This window comes from Condylostylus longicornis, unplaced genomic scaffold, assembly GCF_029603195.1.
Source record: "Condylostylus longicornis isolate FDR11 unplaced genomic scaffold, ASM2960319v2 ptg000028l, whole genome shotgun sequence".
Classification (NCBI taxonomy): domain Eukaryota; kingdom Metazoa; phylum Arthropoda; class Insecta; order Diptera; family Dolichopodidae; genus Condylostylus; species Condylostylus longicornis.
The window spans coordinates 5,896,246-5,918,375 of NW_026577997.1; the positions used below are offsets into that span (position 1 = coordinate 5,896,246).

Genomic DNA, 22,130 nt, shown 5'->3' on the forward strand with positions numbered 1-22,130 from the left:
CCAGCTGTATTGCAATATTTAGATTTCTAAAATCTCTATTTCCATATTAACGAAAGGCCAAAAACATGAACATACTCGTAACAAAATTTTATAAAATAATATGTGATAAATCATAAAGCGCCGCTAAATAACAGGATTTTGCTTTAAAAATTTGTCCGTATTAGTGTGCACGATGAAAAGTAGAATTTTGATTTATAAAAATTCTAATATTTTTTTGTTTCTTTCTTTAAATATTCTAATTCTTTCTTTAAATATCCAGATACATATTATGTACTTAGACAAGCAAATTGATTATTTTATATTATTAAATATTAATATTAATTTAATTTTTAATTTTATATTTTAGAATTCAAGACAGAAGAAAAAACAACTTCCACAACCTGTTATGGTTTTATTGGAAAATATATTTCAAAAAAGTATGTAAAAATTTTTAATTACCAAAACTACTTAATTAAAAAATAAAATAAAACCATTTTTATGTTTAGAATATAATGGTAATCAAGTAAATGCATACAACGATTATAAAACTCTTAAAACTAGAATAAGAGTATTAACTCCAAATTCACCTGAATATAAAATGATTTCAAAATATATAGAAAATACTCATGGACCAACACATTCTTTTAAATTAACAATAGAATATGTATATGAGGCAAGAAGATTAGGTGAATTTCAACGATATGAACCGAATATGAGTTTTGGAAATCGAAAATTATTATGGCATGGTACAAAACGATCTAATTTTCAATCAATTTTAGCTAATGGTAGGTAATTTAATTATATACTTATATAATATTTTATTAATTTGACAAAACTACATAGTAATTATTTAAAAGTTTTAATCAAAATTATTCTATAATTTTTTGTAATATCTTTTTTTGCAATTTTCTAAATTAAGGACTTTCAACGCAACCTCCATCCACTGCTCGTATTCATGGCAAAATGTTTGGTGATGGAATTTATTTTACGGATGTTGTTACAAAAGCAGCTGGATATTGTGAAACAAGTAGATCTGATCCATATGGTATTTTAATTTTAGCTGAAGTTGCCTTAGGTAAACATTATTACTTAAAAAGTGCTAAAACTGTAACTGATTTAAAATATGGAAAGAAAAGTGTAAAAGGATTAGGAAAATATAAACCTGATCGAACAGAAACAGTAAGAACAGAACATCATGCTCATGTTCCACTTGGGAAATTACAATTTAATAATAGTATAGGAACCAGCTTAGATTATTCTGAATATATAGTATATGATGATGATCAAGTATACGTAGAATATTTGGTATTAGTTAAATTTCATTTTTAATGTTATTTTTCTTTTACCAAAAATTATGAGCAGTTTAAATAAGAATATTGAAGTAATTGTGAATCTTCGCTTGTTAATAAAAGATTTATTTACTTTTACTATATTTTTTTATTTTACATTGATAATGAATCAAATAAAAATGGTAACTGTATTAGAATTCGTGACCACATGGGAATATAAGATGTATGTACATTTGAGTATGGATGTGTACTTGTTATATACATATATGTATGTATTTAAATTTAATTGTAATATAATATTTTATATAATTGTAAAGAGCTCAGATGAGTGTATTTAAATGTTCAAGAAACTTTTTATAATAAATAAATCATAAGTCAATTATTTATAGTTTCTGCATTTCTCGTTTTTTTGTACAGTATAATTTCATAAATTATAATTTTTATATCAATGTTAAAATATATACTTATATGTTATGTATATAAAATAAAATTTTGCATAATTATTTTTTTTAATAAAATGTTAAAATATATTTTAACAGAAACAGTATATGTACAGTTAATTTATTTTCATTCTAGTTTAATAAATAGCCATGCATTATTTTTTCCGATAACAATAACATAAAATCTTTTAGCAAATTGTAAACAAAAAAACAAGTGTACATTTTCATATGTCACCCATATGATTTTGTTTTTACAACAAAATATATATACACATACATATTTTAACTTGCTCAACATTACTTTTATTACTGACATTAAGAATTTTTTGAGAATTTAAAAAATGCTCGCATTAAAAAAATGGTCGGAAATTTGATAAACATGACAACACCGGACGTATGACGCTGACAATCGATCTAAACGAACGTTATTTTATATTGACGTCAGTTGCGTTTAGCATAGTGAATGCCAATTTTCTCATAAAATTCTTAAGCGTTAGAGGGTTTAAAAAATACTTGTAATCAAAATTATAGAACTTAATTTTGGAAATCTATTCAAAACCAACTTTATGTTTTAAATCGATTTTTATTTCGAAATTTATAATTATCTATAAAAGTGACATTATTTATCTATGTACATTGTTATCAGTGTTGATTTTGAAAATCGGCTATGTATTTTCTTGTAGTTGGATAGAGTTCAAATTTATTGAGTCTTTTGTAATGCTTGGAACGATTTTTTTTCAATCGACTTATTAAAAACGAATAAATTTACATAATTGCAGTCGACTTGTATAATTGAGCTCATAATTAAAATTTCGAGTATATGTATGAAGTTTCAATATGTTATTAATTTCAACTTTCATTTTTATGTATTATAAAAATTATGAAGCTTTAAGTAATTTTTCCCATGCAAAACCCAAAATGCAAATGGATTATTAAAAAAAAGAAAAATTTAATAATAATTATTTTTTACAAAATATTATTATTAAATTACATCGAGCTCTAAACCATTTTAATACTATATTTTAGTAATTTATTATTAATGGGAATCAAATTTAAAAATTTTATTACTGCAATATGCAATTCATCGTTACCCTTTTATTACATAAAGTTCTTTACATTATATTTGAAACCTGGCAATACTGTTGAATGTGTGCCAAGCGCAGACTAGATAAGTACTTATCAATCAATTTATCAACGCAAGAAGAAAATTGAGAATAAAAAGAACACACACAATCATATTCGTTGTTGTTTATACATAGTTTATTCTCTATCATATCATATAAAGCGGTACGTTACTGGCAATATTACGGATTTGCGCTTACGGTTTAATTCGTTTCTGGTTTGTAGACAGGGTAGTGGATACTGAGTTATTGCATTTAATTACTAATTAATTAGTTACATATATTATAATTCATATTTTATTAACTAATTAAGTAAATTTTTTTAAAGTTTTTAATTTTTCTTTATAATTAATTGAATATCGTATTTACTGGTAAACGTGAAATAAAAAAAGTTATTGGATAATGGCTTCAGTAAGTTTTTTAATGTTATACATACAATTTACACGTATCTACATTATTTATATCATATATATGTATACCTATATATATATATATATATAATATCAATTTGTGTGTGTAGTTATATTCATGAAAAATTAAAAAAAAAAGGAATTTTCTGTTTAGGGTTTTAAAGAAAATTTTAACAATTATAATATGAGGAATTAGGATTTTATTTAACAAATTTTCAATTATATTAATACATACATGCATATATATTTATAAAAAGCAATTAACTAAGAAAAAATATTGAAATATTAAATAGTTACATACATATATGAGCGGTAAGTACATACATACATATATGTACCTACTTCCCAGGAGAGTAAGTTTATAAACTTTATTTATAAGTGACCAATTTTTTTAAGTATTTAATTTCTTTGCGGGTGAATTTAATTATTAATTCAATGGTTGTATTTGTTAAAGATAAGATAAGTTAGTAGCCACTATAAATAGATACTTAACTTTCACTACCAACATCAAAATTTGTGCTCTGCTAAGTTCAAATTAGCCTAATTCGTTTTATAAAGAAGTGATTCATGAAGAATGTAGCGTATGTACGAAAGGAAATCTTAAACTAGGGAAACTCCGGATATTTAAATAGCATGGCTAAAATGCTTGTATAAACTCAAATACCTACATATGTAAATATGTATAAGGAAATACCTATGTAATATTTCCCTATGAATTCAACATAGTTTATGTTATAATATGATTTTAAATTAGCATAATTATCTTAGTAAATTTTTCACTTGTCAAGTTGAAGAATAATAAATTTTTTAATAAATTTTATAACACAAAAATGACAATGCCTTTTTCCCCCATATTTTTTTGATTTAAAATTTATATTAAATGTTATAAACGATATTTTTTCATTTTTAGAATTCATCTAATCAAAAAAAAGAGATTCCTCCGCCCGTGATTCGTTTATTGGAAATGATTTTTGAAAAAAGTAATTTCTTTGATATTCAAATAATGTACACAAGTGTTCTTCTGCTACAATTATTTTCTTAATGTTTTTTTTTTTAAGAATTTAATGGTGATCAACGAACAGCATATTCACATTATAAAACACTTAAAACACGAATAAGAATTTTACCATCTAATATGCCTGAATATAAAATGATATCAACGTATTTAACAAATACTCATGGTCCAACACATTCTTTTAAATTAACAATTGAAGAGATCTATACAACAAGAAGATTGGGTGAATATCAAAGATATAAAATAAATAAAAATCTTGGTAATAGAAGATTATTGTGGCATGGTACTAAAATACGAAATTTATCTTCAATTCTATCAAATGGTATTGAAAATTTAAAAAACTAAAATAAAAATTTTTTTTTGATTCTAATAAAAAATTTCAATTATTTATTAAGGGTTATTAACTACTCCACCATCTAGTGCTGGTATTAGTGGTAAAAATTTTGGTAATGGTATCTATTTTGCTGATGTTGTTACAAAAGCTGCATTATATTGCGGTGTTAATCGAAATGATCCATATGGTATATTAATATTAGCTGAAGTAGCATTAGGTAAACATTATTATTTAACAAGTGCTACATCTGTAACTGATTTGAAATATCAAAAAAGTAGTGCAAAAGCCTTAGGTAAATATAAACCAGATCGTACAAAAACTGTTCGTACAAAATATGGTGCACAAGTACCACTTGGAACATTGGAATTACAAAATAATTTAACAACATCTATGGAATACAGTGAATATGTAATTTATAATAATGATCAAGTTCTTTTTGAGTATTTAGTATTAGTGAAATTTAATTATTAGATTTCATGAAATTTCTGACATATGTATGTACAAATATGTAATATAAACCTATATAATATAACCTACATATATAATTATATGAGTATTAAATATTGGAGTTTTTATTTTATTAATAAAAAATTTTGCATTCAATTCAAAAAATTATACTAAATAACTTTTCTTGTGCTATGACGCATAACAATTACATATAATTTAATTTACCTATATTATCAAGAAATAATATACCTACCTAGTTTTATTCCGGAGGTTCCCAATTTTTAGAAATTAAGAATAAATAAAAAGATGTATAACAATCATTTGATATATGTATGTAAGTAATAATGTGAGCAAGGAAATGTGAATTTCTATGCGAGCAGACTTACAGAACTTTAAATCCAATTAAATGTTGAAATTTCTTAAAATCCAATTTTGTTTAAAACTTGTAATTATTGAGTTATTAAACACATAAATACAACATTACTGTAGCTTTAAATCTGAGATAAATTCAGCGATTCATATATACATATAATGGCCCTTATTATGAAAAAAATATATTGTACGATACACGATATTTCTGATAGTATTGCTATTAGAAATATCGTGTATCGTACGATATAGTTTTTTCATAATAAGGGCCAATATGTATACGCTATATTGGATTTAAGCTGTCGTATTATACAAACAATATGGAAATCAAGGATAATATTTTTTACTGATGCGTGTGTACATACAGGAACATAAGGGATACCAAATACATAAATGTACATATACATACATATGTATATTTATGCATGGATTTTCATTTTAGTTAGTTAATCCAAATTTGCCACCTATTTTATTAATTTCAATTGAATTATTATTAAATAAATAATCAGAAAATGTTTCTTCTGACGTCACAATCAGATGAAATTTTCTTAATACCAAATTTCCTATTAATTGCTATTGCCTCTGTATTTTTAGGAAAAATATCAACATTTAAATGAACACATCGAACAGTGTAAAACGGCAATTATAATATGTACACGCATATAATATGTATGTATAAATAAATAAATACACACATATGTATGTATCACAAAAGTTTATGTTATATAAAGTTACATTACTCATCCATTCACTCGCAGTCACACTGCACACATAGTATTTTATCAACGCGGACGAGTGATAAAAAATTTAATTAAATAGCTAAATTACTCCAAAGCTTATAAATTATGATTAGTTCAGTAATTCAGTTCCATTTTACCAGTCGTTATATTCAGTTATTATAAAAAAACAGAACATAGAGCATACAGCGGAGAAAAAAAATTTTGTGCACATATACATATATATACACTCATATTAATTAGTTTGTGCTCTAAAAAAGTGATCGAAAACACTGTAATCATTTTCTTATATTTTTCTTTTTTGCAAAAATCACGTTCACATATTTGCAATGCCAGCAGTAAGTTTTTGTTTATTAATTTTCTATAAATGTAGTAAGTTTAGAGAAAAAAAAAAATTCATTTATTTACGCAAATTTATTTTTACTGCTTTACTCTCTGATCTGTACTTTGAAGTACTCTTTCTAAATAATAAATTAAGAGAAAGAATAAAAAAATAATTTGAAAAAGAGAAAGTAGATTAATGTGAATTTATTGATAATTATTCAGAAAATATTAATTTATTATCAAAATGTTGTTTTTTTCTAAATTAAGATAATTCAATAGATATTTGAATTGATCATGTAAAAAAAATATTTTTAAATAAAATAAAAATTGATTTGACACCTAATTTTTTCATTTTGACGAAGAGGCGATAGTTTACAGAAATTGCCTGTGATTTGCATGCAATTTGCGAGAGTAAAGAGAGTATGAATAAGCTTATAAGGGGATATCCCAAATTTTTTGTTTTTAAAGTTTTAACTAATTCCAATTTAATTGTTTAGATTCCTGATCCAGTTGTTCACTTGTTGGAACTTATTTTTAATAAAGGTGAGTACGTATACTTAATATTATTTAATTATATGTACATATGTATATATAAAAATGTACGTATGTACATACATATTTATTTGTTGAAGCAATGTATTATATTTGCCAAACCGTAGGATATAATAAGAATGAATATTATTTTAAATCTATCCAATTACTTATGCACATACATACATGTATTTAAATGCATACACAATACATATATGTATGTATGTATGATATGTTTTGCAATATATTATATCTAACATACATACATATAAATATGGGCATTCAAGGTATTATATGTTTATATACCTGTTTACATTTTATATATGATATACAAACACACATTAATGCTTGTATTAACTAACATTATTTACATAGATTTTAAAGGAGATCAAGCTGTTGCCTATGAGCATTATAAAAAACTTAAAACAAGAATTCGAATACTTGAAGATAATACAGATGAATATAAGATGATTACAGATTATGTAAATAATACACATGGTCCAACGCATAATTTTACATTAACTATAGAAAATATATTTACCGTTTCAAGGCAGGGTGAATACCAAAGATTTAAGCCAAGTAAAAAAGTTGGAAATCGTAAACTGTTATGGCACGGAACAAAGACTGAAAATTATTTTTCAATTTTAACAGATGGTAAGTACATATGTATCTATTAAAATGCATAAATACATTCCTACATACATATGTATATAAGAACCAATAACGTATAATTTTGTAATTGTATATACATACATATGTATGTAAGTCTTACAAACTTGACATTTATTCATTTTTGATTTAAAAAAATTTTTTCCCCAAAAACAATACATAATTAAAAATTTTATATTTTAGGATTATTAATTGAACCACCATCCGATGTTGCTTCAAATGGAAAAATGTTCGGAAAAGGAATCTATTTTGCTGATGTAGTTACGAAAGCTGCACAATATTGTAAACCAACTAAAAAAAATCCATATGGTATATTAATATTAGCTGATGTTGCTCTAGGTAAACACTATTATTTAAAAGATAGTGTTGATGTTCAAGAATTAAAATATTCAAAAAGTAGTGTTAAAGGACTTGGAAAATATAAGCCAGATAAAACAAAAACTATTCGTACAAAATATCATGCACAAGTTCCATTAGGTAATTTAATAAAATGTGATGAACCAGAACTTGTTCTTAATTATAGCGAATACATCGTTTATGATAATGATCAAATTTTATTTGAATATTTAGTATTGGTTAAATTTAACTTTAAATAAATAAACATTTATTATTACATACATAATATACACATACGTAAATTATTATAAAAATATTAAAAATATGTATAAGAATGAATAAATGAATTTTGTTTATATAGAACAATATTTTGTTGTATATGAGTCTTTTAATTTTGTTCTTTTAAAGGATTTCATAGAGGTACAATAACAAGAACAGGTAGGATAGGCTTATAAAGCACAACAATAAATACGTACATATGTATGTACATATATACCTAAAATATTTCTATAACATAAAATGCATGGCTTAAAATCAGATAATGTTTCTGAAACTTTCAAACTAATACCGTATGCATATTATTTGTATGAGAATACGAAGCTGAAATTATTTGTGAAGTATTCTGAAGTAATAAAATTTACAATCACAGCCCAAGAAGCCTAATTTCGTAATTAATTGAAATTTGTACAATCATGTGTTTGTGTGTAGGGAAAATGTAAAAATTAGCGTGTAATTTACCATCTCTTGCAAATTTTTTCTAGCAGGTCTATATAGGTTGAATTGAGGGTAGATTACTAAACTACATTACACCGTTAAAAGTAAAAAAAAAAAATTAAAATTTACAATTCTCATAAAGTCTTCTTTATCTTGTTTGTCTTTCGAGTATATACATACATACAAACATGGATAGATTGTCGTTTTAAGATTTAGAATATTAGATTTTTGTAAAAGCAACGAAAAACGGCAAAACTATAATAATTGCCAAAATAGAACAGACTATTTTAAATTGTTTTACTAAAAACAATTCACTAACATATATTTTTGATATGTTAGAAATGTTTATAAAAGAAAAATCAAATCCAGATTTTCTAAATAAAAACCAACCAGTGACTAATATCGCGATATATGTAATTATTGTGCTTAGTAAAAAAACTGATCAATCGACAATTTTACATAAAAAAAAATTAAAATAAAATGAAGTTCGATAATAATTTTATGCAAATTTTGTAAATATTTTTTTACTGATTATTATTATTTACATTTGCACATGAGTTTTGTGTGTCCATACACACATACATATTAGAAATAATGATACAATGTATTAAAAAAGGCATAAAATGTAAACTGACATTGCTCATAAGTCGTATTATAGTTCTGTCCAAGATAGATAAGTTTTTTGCACACAATTTGCAAACATATAAGTGAACTCAAGTTTTGTACAATCTAACATATCATAATATTTGAAGATGCTGTTTACACATAAGATAAAATCTACGATTCCATAAAGTCTAATTATTGGATATAACTCCGACTTTACGTCAGAATCTAATAATTTGGTACAAAAATTATAACTAAAATAAAAATCAGCTAATAATTGTTCAAAAATTTCACAAAAAATTTAATGTCTCCATTTTACTTTTATAAAATTTGACAGTAAATCTGAATAAAATAGATTAATTTCTATTATTTGCTGTCAGACAAATTCTGGTATATTATAAGATACTGTTTATTATCAGACATATTAAATCTTAGATTTTATCGTATATGTAACGATGCGGGTATAATAAAGATGCATTTTAGTAAATCTACATAGATATTCATAAAATGGTTCATTTAAAACTAATTTAACTTAATTAGATTGTGCTAATTGAACCATAAATTAAAAAAATATAGCAAATTTGAAGAAGTCGTACCACGTATTTGACTAAACTTTTTCTCTATTTGTAGTTTATAAATCAAAATGTTATGGTATAAACGTAGCTTACTTATTCTTTTTATCGTTTCTTTGTTTTCTCATCAAATTGGGCTTGTTATTGGTACAAATGATGTCTGCAAAATGCAGAATGAGAGTAGGAAAAGAATCAATAATCAATGCCCAATATAAACCTTTCGCGAAAATGAGGTTTCTGCAAAAGTTATAAGAGATAATTGTTAATAGGAGATGTTTAATTTCAATGCATTAAATATGTATACGACAGCCAAATAACAAAAATTTTTGACTGCAAAAAGAGAGCATTTGTCTTTATCTAAACTCTAGGACTTCTAATTGTCATATCATAAATCATAATGCAAATAATATCCATTGGTGAAAGTTCTAACTTGCGGTACAAATTTGTATAATTAAACAGATTGAATATTCTAAATAATTTATGAAGTTTTGCTGTTTTCATCTTCAATTCTGGATAATTAAGTGTAAAATTTCGCATTAAAATGGGAAATTGCGACTCATCATCATCAAAATATGAGGTACAGTAATTTAATATTTGAAAATATTTTTGTTTTTTTAAATAGGTACACAAAACGCATTTGTAAGCAGTAATGTAATTGGATTTTAGATTATTACAAAGCCAATAGTTAGAAATTTGTCAAAAAAAAAAAAGTTTTATTAATGTGGTGCTTTTGATTTGCGTTTTTTTAAAATAATTACAAAATTAAAATATAACTAGCAAATAAATATAAAAATAATAAATTTCAACTTCATATAATTTGAATAATATTTTAAGTGTTTATATTTAAAAGTGACATAACCTAACCTATAAGAAATTGTGTCTGTATCTACTCACTAAATTTTGAAGTTGTTTAAATTGGGGGATTTACCAAATTTAATTTTTAGGTTTAGGTACACAAATTATTGTGTACCTAAACCTAAAAATTATTGTGAATACTTTTTCGTTCTGGAACGTGAACACTATGTAAGACTAAATTTTAAGAAAATATTAAAAAATAACTGGAATTTTCGATTATTTTATATTTTCTACTAAAACTAAATTTTTTAAGCTGATAAAATACATAAGGTGTACATACTTACATACATAATTACAATAAAACTTTTATTTCTGCAGGATAATGATGATCAGGAATCAGAAAAGTCAAATCAAAATATGGAATTTTCGGAGCCCGTCATGTGGGTGTTGAAAAAAATTTTTAAAAACGGTAATATTTCCATATACATACATACATACATTTAGAATTAAATAAAACAGAAATTTCTGAAGGTTTTCTTTTTAACTTAGATTCAATAACTGCCGAATCAGCTCATATTCAGTTAAAAGAACTTAAATCGGATATTAAATCATTATCAAAAAATGATATAAATTACGATAGGATTGTTGATTATATTAAAAATACCCATGGTCCTACTCATACATTCAGTATATCTGTTGAAGATATATATATAACGGAGAGAATAGGAGAAAGAAAGGATTTTGAAACTTATAAGACTATAGGAAATTGTAAAATGCTTTGGCACGGAACAAGGCTAACGAATTACGTTTCCATATTATCAACTGGTATGTAAATATCACTTGTATATATGTATGTATATTATATGAAAATTTACCTACCAAAACCTACCTAAATTCTACCATTTCTAACAGTTTTTTACATTAAAACTGTAAAATTTAAAAAAAAAATTTTGTTTTCAAATAAATGAACATCCCTTAAAGTTTTGCAGTTCTATAATTTTAAGAAATATTTAAAGGATATTTGAAAATTTTTTTTACTCAAAAAAAAAAAACCTATTCTAACTTTTTATATTTAATAAAATATGTAAGTGTCTATTTATTTTTATTATTTTTAATTATTAAATTATAAAATAACTTTGTAGGTTTATTAACTAAACCTCCACCTGATGTCTGTGTATCGAGTAGAAAAATGTTTGGTGATGGTATCTATTTTGCTGATGTAGTTACCAAAGCTGCACAATATTGCAAAGCTGATATACATAATCCGTATGGTGTACTCATATTGGCACAAGTGGCTCTAGGAAATGAATTGAAATTGACTAGAAGTGAAAATGTTAAATCATTACCAAGCGGTACAAATTCTGTTAAAGGAATTGGCCGATATCAACATAAATCAAATGTTATAATTGATTCTAATATTGAAATTCCATTAGGAAATCTTGAATTCCGGAATAATATTTCGACAGCTTTAGATTACAATGAATATATTATTTATAATGAAAAACAAATTTTAATTGAATATTTAGTATTAGTAAAATTCAATTATCGTTAACAAATTACAGTTTTTATTAAAAATATATGTAAAAACTGTTGTCACATTTTTAATATTTAAAACATAATTTTTTTCATACATATTCTAAAATTAAATTAAGATATTATAAATTTTAAAATTTTAGCTATAGTTCATTCGTTGATTTTAGTAATAACCATTATATATATTAATATAGGTAAATAACCTACATATATATTAAGTTAAATTAAATATTAAAAAATTAATATAAAAACATGAATCATTTTTTTTTAACTAATTTTTAATTTTAATTGTTTTTATATTTTAATAAAAATAATATAATGAATGAATCTCATTAAAATGAATATTATTGTAATCAGTGGTAGGCCAAAAGTTAGGTACTTAATTAGGGAATATGTTATATTTGCAATAAGAATAATAAATTTTTCAAAATGCTATACGATAGAGGCAATAGTGCCTGAACAATTTAATTGTGTTTTGTATTATTATCATAACAAGTAATATTATTATTAAGATGTAAAAATTATTATTAAAACAAAAATTAAAAAAAAAGCAATTTTTAATGTTATATATATAGAAATTTTCGTGAAATTTCAAATTAATTAATCGTATATTTGCAAAGATATAAATGTTGACTCAATCTATGCTATTACTTGTACTTATTAAATTTCAAATAGTATTTAATATAATATTATAAAATAATTATTATGTATTTTTTAAAATAATAATTTGTATATTATTTTATATTATACAAGTATTTTAAATATTTACTTTAACCATTGTTAAAGTTATAGAGTTCGTAAATTTTTTTTTGGATATCAGAGTCTTTATCTCTTGGATATTATTTAATTTTCAAGATATCCTATTATTATTAATCAGTTTATAATACAATTCACCTTTTAAGTACAATATATTATGTACAATTTATTATTTTTACTTATAACTAATAATAATTAAATGTTACATAATAAAATATATATATATACGTAAATATGCACATAAATACACATATATTATACGTATAATTGTTTAACGGTATGACAACAGTATAATAACTCTCAGTTTATATACAATGAATTCTTTATTAAATTTAAGAACTTAATTATAATTATTTTTTATTAAAATAGTTGGAAATTGGTAGTAATAATAAATCATATTAAACTTTTCGTATCACTAATTTTCAAAAAAATAATTTTAATTTTATTGGAATTTTGGCAAAATTCAAAAATTTACAAAATTATAAAATTTTTTTATAAAAAAATCATTTGTGTAGTTGTAAGTGTTGAAATTGATTATGTTAAATAATATTGTTTGTAATTAATTTTACAGGCAATGTTACCAGTTAAAATATTCAATTAATTTTTAAATTATTACCTTTTTTTATGATCGGAAGATTTTCTGTTGGAATTTCAATATTCCCCCAAAAAAATTTCCCTTAAATATTTTAAAAATGATGCGTACAAATAATATTAATTTAAGTATTTAAAATATTTTCATGTAAATACAAAAAAAAATTTTGATGAAATCGTAGAAAATGCATTTTTTTTTTTAATTTTATTTTTGCTATTTATTTAAAACAATTGAACTAAAATTTCCTCAATGTTTTTATAAACAAGAAAAAAAAAAAATAGTTTATTTTCTCAAAATAATTTCAGAGAGCCAAAATAATTGTATAATTAACTGTAAACTTTTCTCTTTAGTATTGCATTTTATTAGTCGAATTCAGATTAATTAAAATTACATTATGGTTAGTTTGAGCCATTAGTATAAATGTTTCATATAAAAGTGTATACAGGGTGTCCGGGACTCAATGGTTGATCACCGTAGACACGATATTCCTGAAACTTTTGGAAATATTTTGTGGAGAAAAAAAGGTAATGCAAATGTCTTTCGTTTTGGAAAAGAAAAAGTGCATGTTAATAATGCATATACTGCGCAATAAAGATTAAAAAAATTTGTTTTTGTTTGAAAAATACGTTGTTTTAGTTAATTTTTAAGGTTTTGGCCTCAGTTTTCGCCTGATAGACATGTTATTTCTAAAATTTTTCCCACATTATGTCATATCAAAATGAAGGTCAGAATATAGGGCTCGTCTTCCTGTAAAAAAAATGATAGGTTGATAACAAGGAATTATGAGTAAATGACAGTTAAACGAAAATTTAAAAAAAAAATTTTTAACAAATTTTGACTTTGCACTTAAATATCTCTGAAACTAAAAAAAGCATTTGCAACCGCTGGTAAACCGTTAGAATGAGTATTTCATTAGCTTTAAAACGAGTGTACAAGATTGGATTTACCTGTCACATTTCCCGAGTTATAAATAAAAATGTGAAAATAAGCCGGTTTTTGGATGTTCCAACTTTGAGGCCCCATAACTCGAGAACAAGGGCCCAAAAAGGAAAATGTCACTAGGTGTTTTTTGTTCGTCTGCATGTATTCTATCACCCTGCTTCGGGAATACCATTGAGTCCCGGACACCCTGTATACTCTTTTTTTTTAATTTTGTTATACAGAAAAGCTTCGAGAAATTTAAATGAAATTTCAGTAGTACGAGTATATAGAGTTTGTTTGCACTCAAAATTATTAGTTATAAATTAATTTTCAATCGAACTGCGACTTGAAACTTTATTTGTTTGTGCTCTGAACTTGTTAAATTGTTACTTATTTGGTGTTTTTTTTTTTTTTAACAAATTAAAATTGCATTACTGATAATGCATTCATTTTGCTAAATTAACAATGTATAAATAATTTATACTACATAGGTTATTTTTTTTAATCAATTTTAATAAAGTATTTAAATTTATTTTAAAAGAAATTATAATATTTAAATAAGACATGGGTTGTTGTTTTCCAAAACCTTCTGACGTAAGTACATACATACATGCACGTTATATAGATACAGTTAATTTAGTAATCAATATATATAAGACATACTTTAGTATATTATTTTGTTTTTTCAAAATAAAATCACTTATTTTTTACTTTAAAGAGTTAATAAATCAGCTAAGTACAGAAAATAGGTGCATAATTTAAGTGTAATCGTTGTGTATGTATATAATTTATAGTGTTATAATAGAAGACAATTTTTTGTAATTATATGTAATTATGTATGTATATGTATGTACAAATGTAAGCGACGATGATATTATATTGATATCGATTGATATCGTATTTAACCAACTACATTTTTTATAATATAAAATTTTTATCAAATTTTATTTATTACAAAAATTAAAAATTTTTATTTTTCGTATTTATGCATACAAATATTGCACATATGGGTAAATAAAAAATTTAATGTGGTCGTCGCATATGTATACGTGTACACATATATGTATATGCACATATGAAAACATTACATTACAAACAAAGGCTAAACAGTAATATTTTCCTACAAAAATAAAGAATAAAATTATTTTAATTTTATTGTTTTTCTAAATAATTTTTTTTTGTATAAATTATGTTTTTAATGTAAATTTGTACATATAATTTTGGAGTTTAAAAAAGATTTTAAAATTTTACAGGGGAAAATAATACGTAAAGATGATTACAAATCAATTACCATCGAATCTAGTTCTGCTCAAAATTCATCCTCTTCGTTTGGAAATGTACTTCAGTCAAATATTGGAGTGACAACACCAAGTACTGCTGAAAAATCATCTTGCTCAAATATATTGCACCAAAATATAAATGTACATTCAAATATTAGAGTAAATGAATCATCAAATGCTATTCAAAATTCAAATTCATCATATAGATCAAATGAATCTAGAAAAACTTTAAGCCAAAATGATAAAGTTGATTCTTCACAATATGTACCAATAAATAAACTTAGAACTGAACTAGATAAAAATAATGGTAAAATATATCCCTTAACTAAAATTGTTACTCAAAATAGTACAATTAATACTGTTCCAGCATCGTTAATGTATCAATATAGAAATGCATTTAATCAAAATAATGTTTCAACGATTATTACGAATACTAATACAAATTTAACATCATTACCTGAAATACAAAAAAGTAAGCAAAATGATAAACTAGCTAAGCCTAAAATTATTCGAAACTCAACTTCTTCGCATATACCAAACCAATTTCATATTGCACACATCCAAAATAATAGAAGAATAAGTCCTTCTACTAATCAAAGTTCTTTCTCTGTTCAAAATACATTTGCTTCACATGCTTCAAATCAAATTAAGGAAAATGGTGCAAGTTCGTTAACTTCAAGAAAATTAAATCAATCAAAACATCAAAATAACCATTCCAGATTCATTTCAAATACTAGTTCAAATTTAACATCATCTCCAGTAGTACACGAAAAAAAATTTGGAGATGGGAAACGTATAATACTTTCTAAACCTGTAATGCAACTGTTACAATTACTTTTTGAAGATGGTATGTATGTTGTTGAAATTTTAACTATTGAAAATGAAATACATAAATAATTTTTAATTATATTACGGCTCTTTATATGTTTAGATTTTGATAATGATCATCAAAAAGCATTACTTAAATTAAAGAAACTTGAAACAACTATAAAATTACTATCAAAAGATGAACCCGATTATGAAATGATTTGTAAATATGTAAAAAATTCTCAAGGACCAACACATTCTTTTAAAGTATCAATTGAACATATATATGTAGGATACAGATGGGGAAAATTAAAAGATTTCAAGCCACTCAAAAAATTAGGAAATCGAAAATTGTTATGGCACGGTACACAAATATCAAATTATATTTCAATATTGTCAAGTGGTAATTAAGATTAAATTATATATAAAAATAAATAAATTATATTTATATTTTTTTTTAAGGTTTGCTAACACTACCACCGTCTAATGTTTCGGTGACTGGCAAAATGTTTGGCAATGGTATTTATTTTGCTGATGTAATTACTAAATCTGCACAATATTGTAAAGCTAGTACAACCGATCCATATGGTCTTTTGATATTAGCTCAAGTAGCATTAGGTGATGAGTATGTTCTAACAAAAAGTGAAAAGATTGTAAATCTACCATATGGTAAAAATTGTGTAAAAGGAATTGGTAAATATCAGCATAGAGAAAATGAGAACATTCGTACAAAATATGGTGTTGAAGTTCCTTGTGGTACACTTGAATTAAGACACGATATAAATACAAGTTTACGTTATAATGAATATGTTGTATATAATCCTGAGCAAATTCTTTTTGAATATTTAGTTTTAGTAAAGTTTGATTATTAAGAGAGAAAAATTTGTACAAAAAGTTTGATAGCAATTATTATGAATTCATTGCATTCTTTTTTTTTTATTTTTATATCTATGTATACATTTATATATGTATGTTTGTAATGTATATGTATGTATGTATACAAAAGTTTCCATAAATAAAAAAGCAGCGATAATATTTACGGTAGAACTACTGAATAATATGATTATTACCGTCAGGGCATTTTGGACATTATTATTGAAGTGTTTTCAGGATTCCAGAGCACAAGAATTGCAGCTTAAAGAATTCAAATTTAAATATGCATAAAATTTTTACTTGGAACTAACCTTAAACTATTATAAATTTTTTCGCATTTTTTTTGAATATTATGTAAAAAATTTTATTAACATATTTCGTATTAATTTGCACTACCATTTTTATAATGGTGGAAATATTTTTTTATAAAATAAATCCTGACATCGGAATTGCCAAGTACGGAGTAAGGAAAATTGATACATTATTCAGCTACTTCGGTTAACGTTGTTCTAAAGTAGAATAGTTGACAGCACTGTATAATTTTTTCAATTGAATTTTTAGGTTATGTAAGTTTTTGATATACATATTGTCAGTTTCTCTCATATTGTCAGCTTAAATTTGCATGCTGAAAATATGAAAGTAGCAGTACATAGATGTTTCAAAGTTCTTTACATAAAAACGATCTACTTTTTCCAGTGTTGTCATAAAAACCTACTACATTTTCAGATCTATGTACATAAATAAGATCTTCCATACACTGCACATTACTTAAATTTAGAAAAAATAATAAATATACATACATACATATACATATTTATATTTATTATCTTTTATCAAAAAAATTTATAAGATTTGTTTAGTGAGAGAGAAAGATCAGTATAATATAAATATGTAATTGAAATGAGAAAATGTTTACACATGCTTTAGCATAAAGTACTTTCATGTATATGTATATGTTACAGTATATCATATATTTGTAATTGTATTGTACATGTTTAGGTGTAAGAATATTAATATATGCATGTGTAGATACATATGTTTCAATAAATAGTGACTATGTATATGCTTTAATAATATTTTCTTTCATTATTTAATATACCGCGTTAAAAGGTTTTTTCCCATTTTTACTTAAGATTCCAAAAGCTTGAAGTTTTTTTTCAAATTTTAAAAACTATGGAAGTACATACATACATATATGGATACATAAGTATATTGTATGTATGTATATGTAAAAATTTCAGAAGGAATAAGAAAATAAGAATGTAAGTATTTTGATTATAAGTTAGTCTTACGCGATCTGTTGAAACGTTAAAAACATTTTGAAGCATTTAGATTTTATAATAAAAATTTTAAATTAATTTTATTTATTATATTTTAATATTAAAACTTTAATTGTCTATTTTTTTTTGTTCTTTAATTGTATATAAAAGAAGGAGTTTAAATTTATTGAAAATATGGGTCCCAGGCAGTCATTGGTAAATATTTTAGTAAATAATTATTATGCTTTTGGTTTTTTTAAAATAAAAATTAGAAAAATTTCTTCAATTGCTCAAAATGAAAGTCAATGTAATAATTTTAAAATGCGTTAACGAAAATAAAATGCGAGCCCATTTTATGTATGCACAAATATATGTGGTAGTACTGGTAGTAATAATAGTATTAAGTAGTAGGCTTAGTAGCAGTACTGAATTAAATACAATTTTAAGCGGAACATATTAGTTGCATATATTGTTTTAGATAATTATGATTAATAATGTAAAATTGGTATTTTTTGTATAGGTTTTGGGGTCCTATTTATCTCGAAAAGGTGATCAATTGTAATATAAAAGTATGCGTTATCTTTAAAACAGAATTTACATATTTTAATTAATTAGTTAATTTTAATATAGAAAAAAAATATAATTACAACGTGGTTAATTTTTACTTGCTATTTAATATAAGGGAATTTCCCAAACTAAGTAAATTGTTATCGAAAAATTTTTTTACTTTATCATAGAAGAAAAAAATCTGATGTGGTCAGCACATAACCGACCGCATTGTATATTGTTTAGTTAAGTGAAAGGGTTACAGAATATTATAAAAATGTCTGTTAAATACTTCATTCCAATTTTTAGGACATTAGTAAGCTTATAGTTAACATACTTAGAAAAATGTAAATTTGGCTCTTAGTAGAATTTCGCTTTGTGCTACCCGAACTCCCTGAAATGCTCGCCAGTTAGTTTCAGATAATAACCAGAACTCAAATATCAAATTTCAAGAAATTCCATCAATTCGTTCCGTAGATATGGTGAAAAATGTAAAATCGGCCCGCAGATCAGTTTTCGAGCCCTGATCTTTTCAAAAAATTTCCATGTTCATTGTTTCAATACGAAGAATTTAAATATTAAATTTCAATGAAATCGGTTGATTATTTCTCTTTATATAAGCAAAAATGTATATTTGGCCCGTAGTAAACGTCCAGTTGCTGATGCCTGATTTCTTCCAAAAATTAGGAATTTTTGCGGACGGTCGAGAAAAGCTTATATATGAAATTTCAAGTAAATCGGTTGAATACTTTATTCAAAATGTTCAAAAATGTAAAACAGGCCCGCTAAAAAGTGCAGTTCCCGAGGCCTGATATATCCCAAAAGTTGATCAATCCGTGCCATGGTGGAAATAAACTTACATATAAAATTTCATCAAAATCGGTTCAGCAGAACTTGAGATACACGCATGCACACACAGACCGACAGACCGACAGGTTGCTAAAAATAGTTTATTTACACTTCCCTACTACGGAGAAGTACGTTCCCACCGAAAACTCGATATGCAAAATTTATGGCCATCACATAACCTACCTATTGTTTACATAATACGGTCGGTAAAAATATACATATGTAAGTATGAAATTGATTAAACTAAATAAGTACGATATATTATGTAATACGATAAAAAGATGATGTAGCATTAGAATTAAAAGACAATTACTTTTGTATTTTGTTAAATCGCAACCTATAGTTCTGTACTTTATATAATTTCTGTTAGGTCAAACTATATAGTGATGTGATAGCATTAAATTTTGGATGTCAAGTTTTCGGTGGGAACGCACTTCTCCATAGTAGAAAAGCATAAATAAATTATTTTTAGATTTTCAATATTTAGAAAGTTCTGTTCAAAATATTTGTAATTTTTGTTGTTCTGTTAAGCAAGTTTAAAGCCATTTCTTATCTAAAAATAATAATAAATGCTCAATGAAATTAAATTTTGAGTATTATAAAAGAGTTTCCGTAACTTTTATTTTATTAATCATAATCATGTGCTCTGTTTTTGTTTTACGTTTCGATTAGATATTCGATACATTTTAGTATAATGTACAATGTCTCAAGAGCTTTTAATATATGTACATTTAGGAATATTATACATTGTAAGTTTTAACTTTTCACTGGATGTCAAGGTTTGTTTATAAAACTTTTGTTTACAGAAAATTCTAAATACAATTTATTTATTATAAATATTAAGATTTTTAATATTTTTAAGGTGGATGCCGACGATACTGTTATTGAATTAGTTGGATTAATGTTTGATAAAGGTACATATATAAATAAAGAAATATTTACATATTAATTCTTATAATTTAAAATCTACAATTTATTATAAATATAATTAATTATATATTATAATTTTGTTATAAAGACCTTTCAGAAGATCGAGTACTTTTTTCTAGTTGTTATACTCAATTAAATACAGATATAAAATGTTTGGATATAGATGACGAGAATTATGACATTATTTGCAAATATATAGAAAATACACATGGTCCAACACATAATTTTAAAGTTATACCAAAAAATATTTTTAGTGTTTATAGAAAAGGTGAATATTGGAGTTATAAACCGAATAAAGCAATTGGTAATCGTAAATTATTATGGCATGGTTCAAAAATGTTGAATTATCCTTCAATTTTAGAAAAAGGTTTAATTGATTATTTTATATTTTGTATAAAAATTTTTAATAAAAATAAATTTTTTAAAAAAAATTTCTTTTATTTTAAGGGTTATTAACTGAACCACCAGCTAATGTTAACATAAATGGTAAAATGTTTGGTAATGGTGTTTATTTTACTGATGTTGTTACTAAAGCTGCACAATATAGTAAAAATAATATCTTTTCAACAGAAGGTATTCTTATATTAGCTGAAGTTGCATTAGGTAAACATTATTATAAAACAAAAAGTGAAAAAGTTGAAAAATTACCAGAAGGTAAGAATAGTGTCAAAGGTTTAGGTAAATATAAACCAAAAAGAACTGAAATAATAAGAAATAAATATGGTACTCAAATACCACTTGGACCATTAGAATGTCATAATGATTTATCAACTGATCTTAATTATAGCGAATATATTGTTTTTGATAATAATCAAATATTTATGCAATATTTAGTACATTGTAAATTTGATGGTATGGGTTGTGAAATTATATGAAATTTTTTTTTTTTAATTTTAAATAAATTTAAAAATATTATTGTATTTTTTTTTGTCATGTAATTTTTTTAAAAATTTTTTTATATTATGTCAAAGAATTAGTTATAATTATTCATATTTGAATATAAAGTGTATATATTTAATGTAATTATGTATTAATATGTGAGCAAATAAACGCAATATTTTTTAAAATATTTGAATTATTCATGATTTTTAAATTCAAT

General features: G+C 24.0%; 4 protein-coding genes across 4 annotated transcripts; all 4 read left to right on the forward strand.

The window, feature by feature from the left end:
* Positions 1–491: 491 nt before the first annotated feature.
* Positions 492–1,406, forward strand: LOC129607762 (poly [ADP-ribose] polymerase 1-like). Its single transcript, XM_055518936.1, has 2 exons — positions 492–764; positions 899–1,406. The coding sequence occupies exons 1-2, from the start codon at positions 578–580 to the stop codon at positions 1,306–1,308; spliced, it is 597 nt and encodes a 198-aa protein (XP_055374911.1). The 5' UTR covers positions 492–577; the 3' UTR covers positions 1,309–1,406.
* A 2,690-nt stretch (positions 1,407–4,096) lies between these two features.
* LOC129607769 (poly [ADP-ribose] polymerase 1-like) lies at positions 4,097–5,081 on the forward strand. Its single transcript, XM_055518942.1, has 3 exons — positions 4,097–4,219; positions 4,298–4,576; positions 4,650–5,081. The coding sequence occupies exons 1-3, from the start codon at positions 4,204–4,206 to the stop codon at positions 5,057–5,059; spliced, it is 705 nt and encodes a 234-aa protein (XP_055374917.1). The 5' UTR covers positions 4,097–4,203; the 3' UTR covers positions 5,060–5,081.
* A 9,779-nt stretch (positions 5,082–14,860) lies between these two features.
* Positions 14,861–17,621, forward strand: LOC129607703 (uncharacterized). The gene is made up of 4 exons (XM_055518865.1): positions 14,861–15,081; positions 15,741–16,614; positions 16,699–16,977; positions 17,037–17,621. Exons 1-4 carry the CDS (start codon positions 15,052–15,054, stop codon positions 17,444–17,446), a joined length of 1,593 nt encoding a protein of 530 aa, XP_055374840.1. The 5' UTR covers positions 14,861–15,051; the 3' UTR covers positions 17,447–17,621.
* A 3,181-nt stretch (positions 17,622–20,802) lies between these two features.
* LOC129607788 (poly [ADP-ribose] polymerase 1-like) lies at positions 20,803–21,906 on the forward strand. Its single transcript, XM_055518964.1, has 4 exons — positions 20,803–20,850; positions 20,964–21,015; positions 21,120–21,359; positions 21,479–21,906. The coding sequence occupies exons 1-4, from the start codon at positions 20,803–20,805 to the stop codon at positions 21,904–21,906; spliced, it is 768 nt and encodes a 255-aa protein (XP_055374939.1).
* The last annotated feature ends 224 nt before the right edge of the window (positions 21,907–22,130 follow it).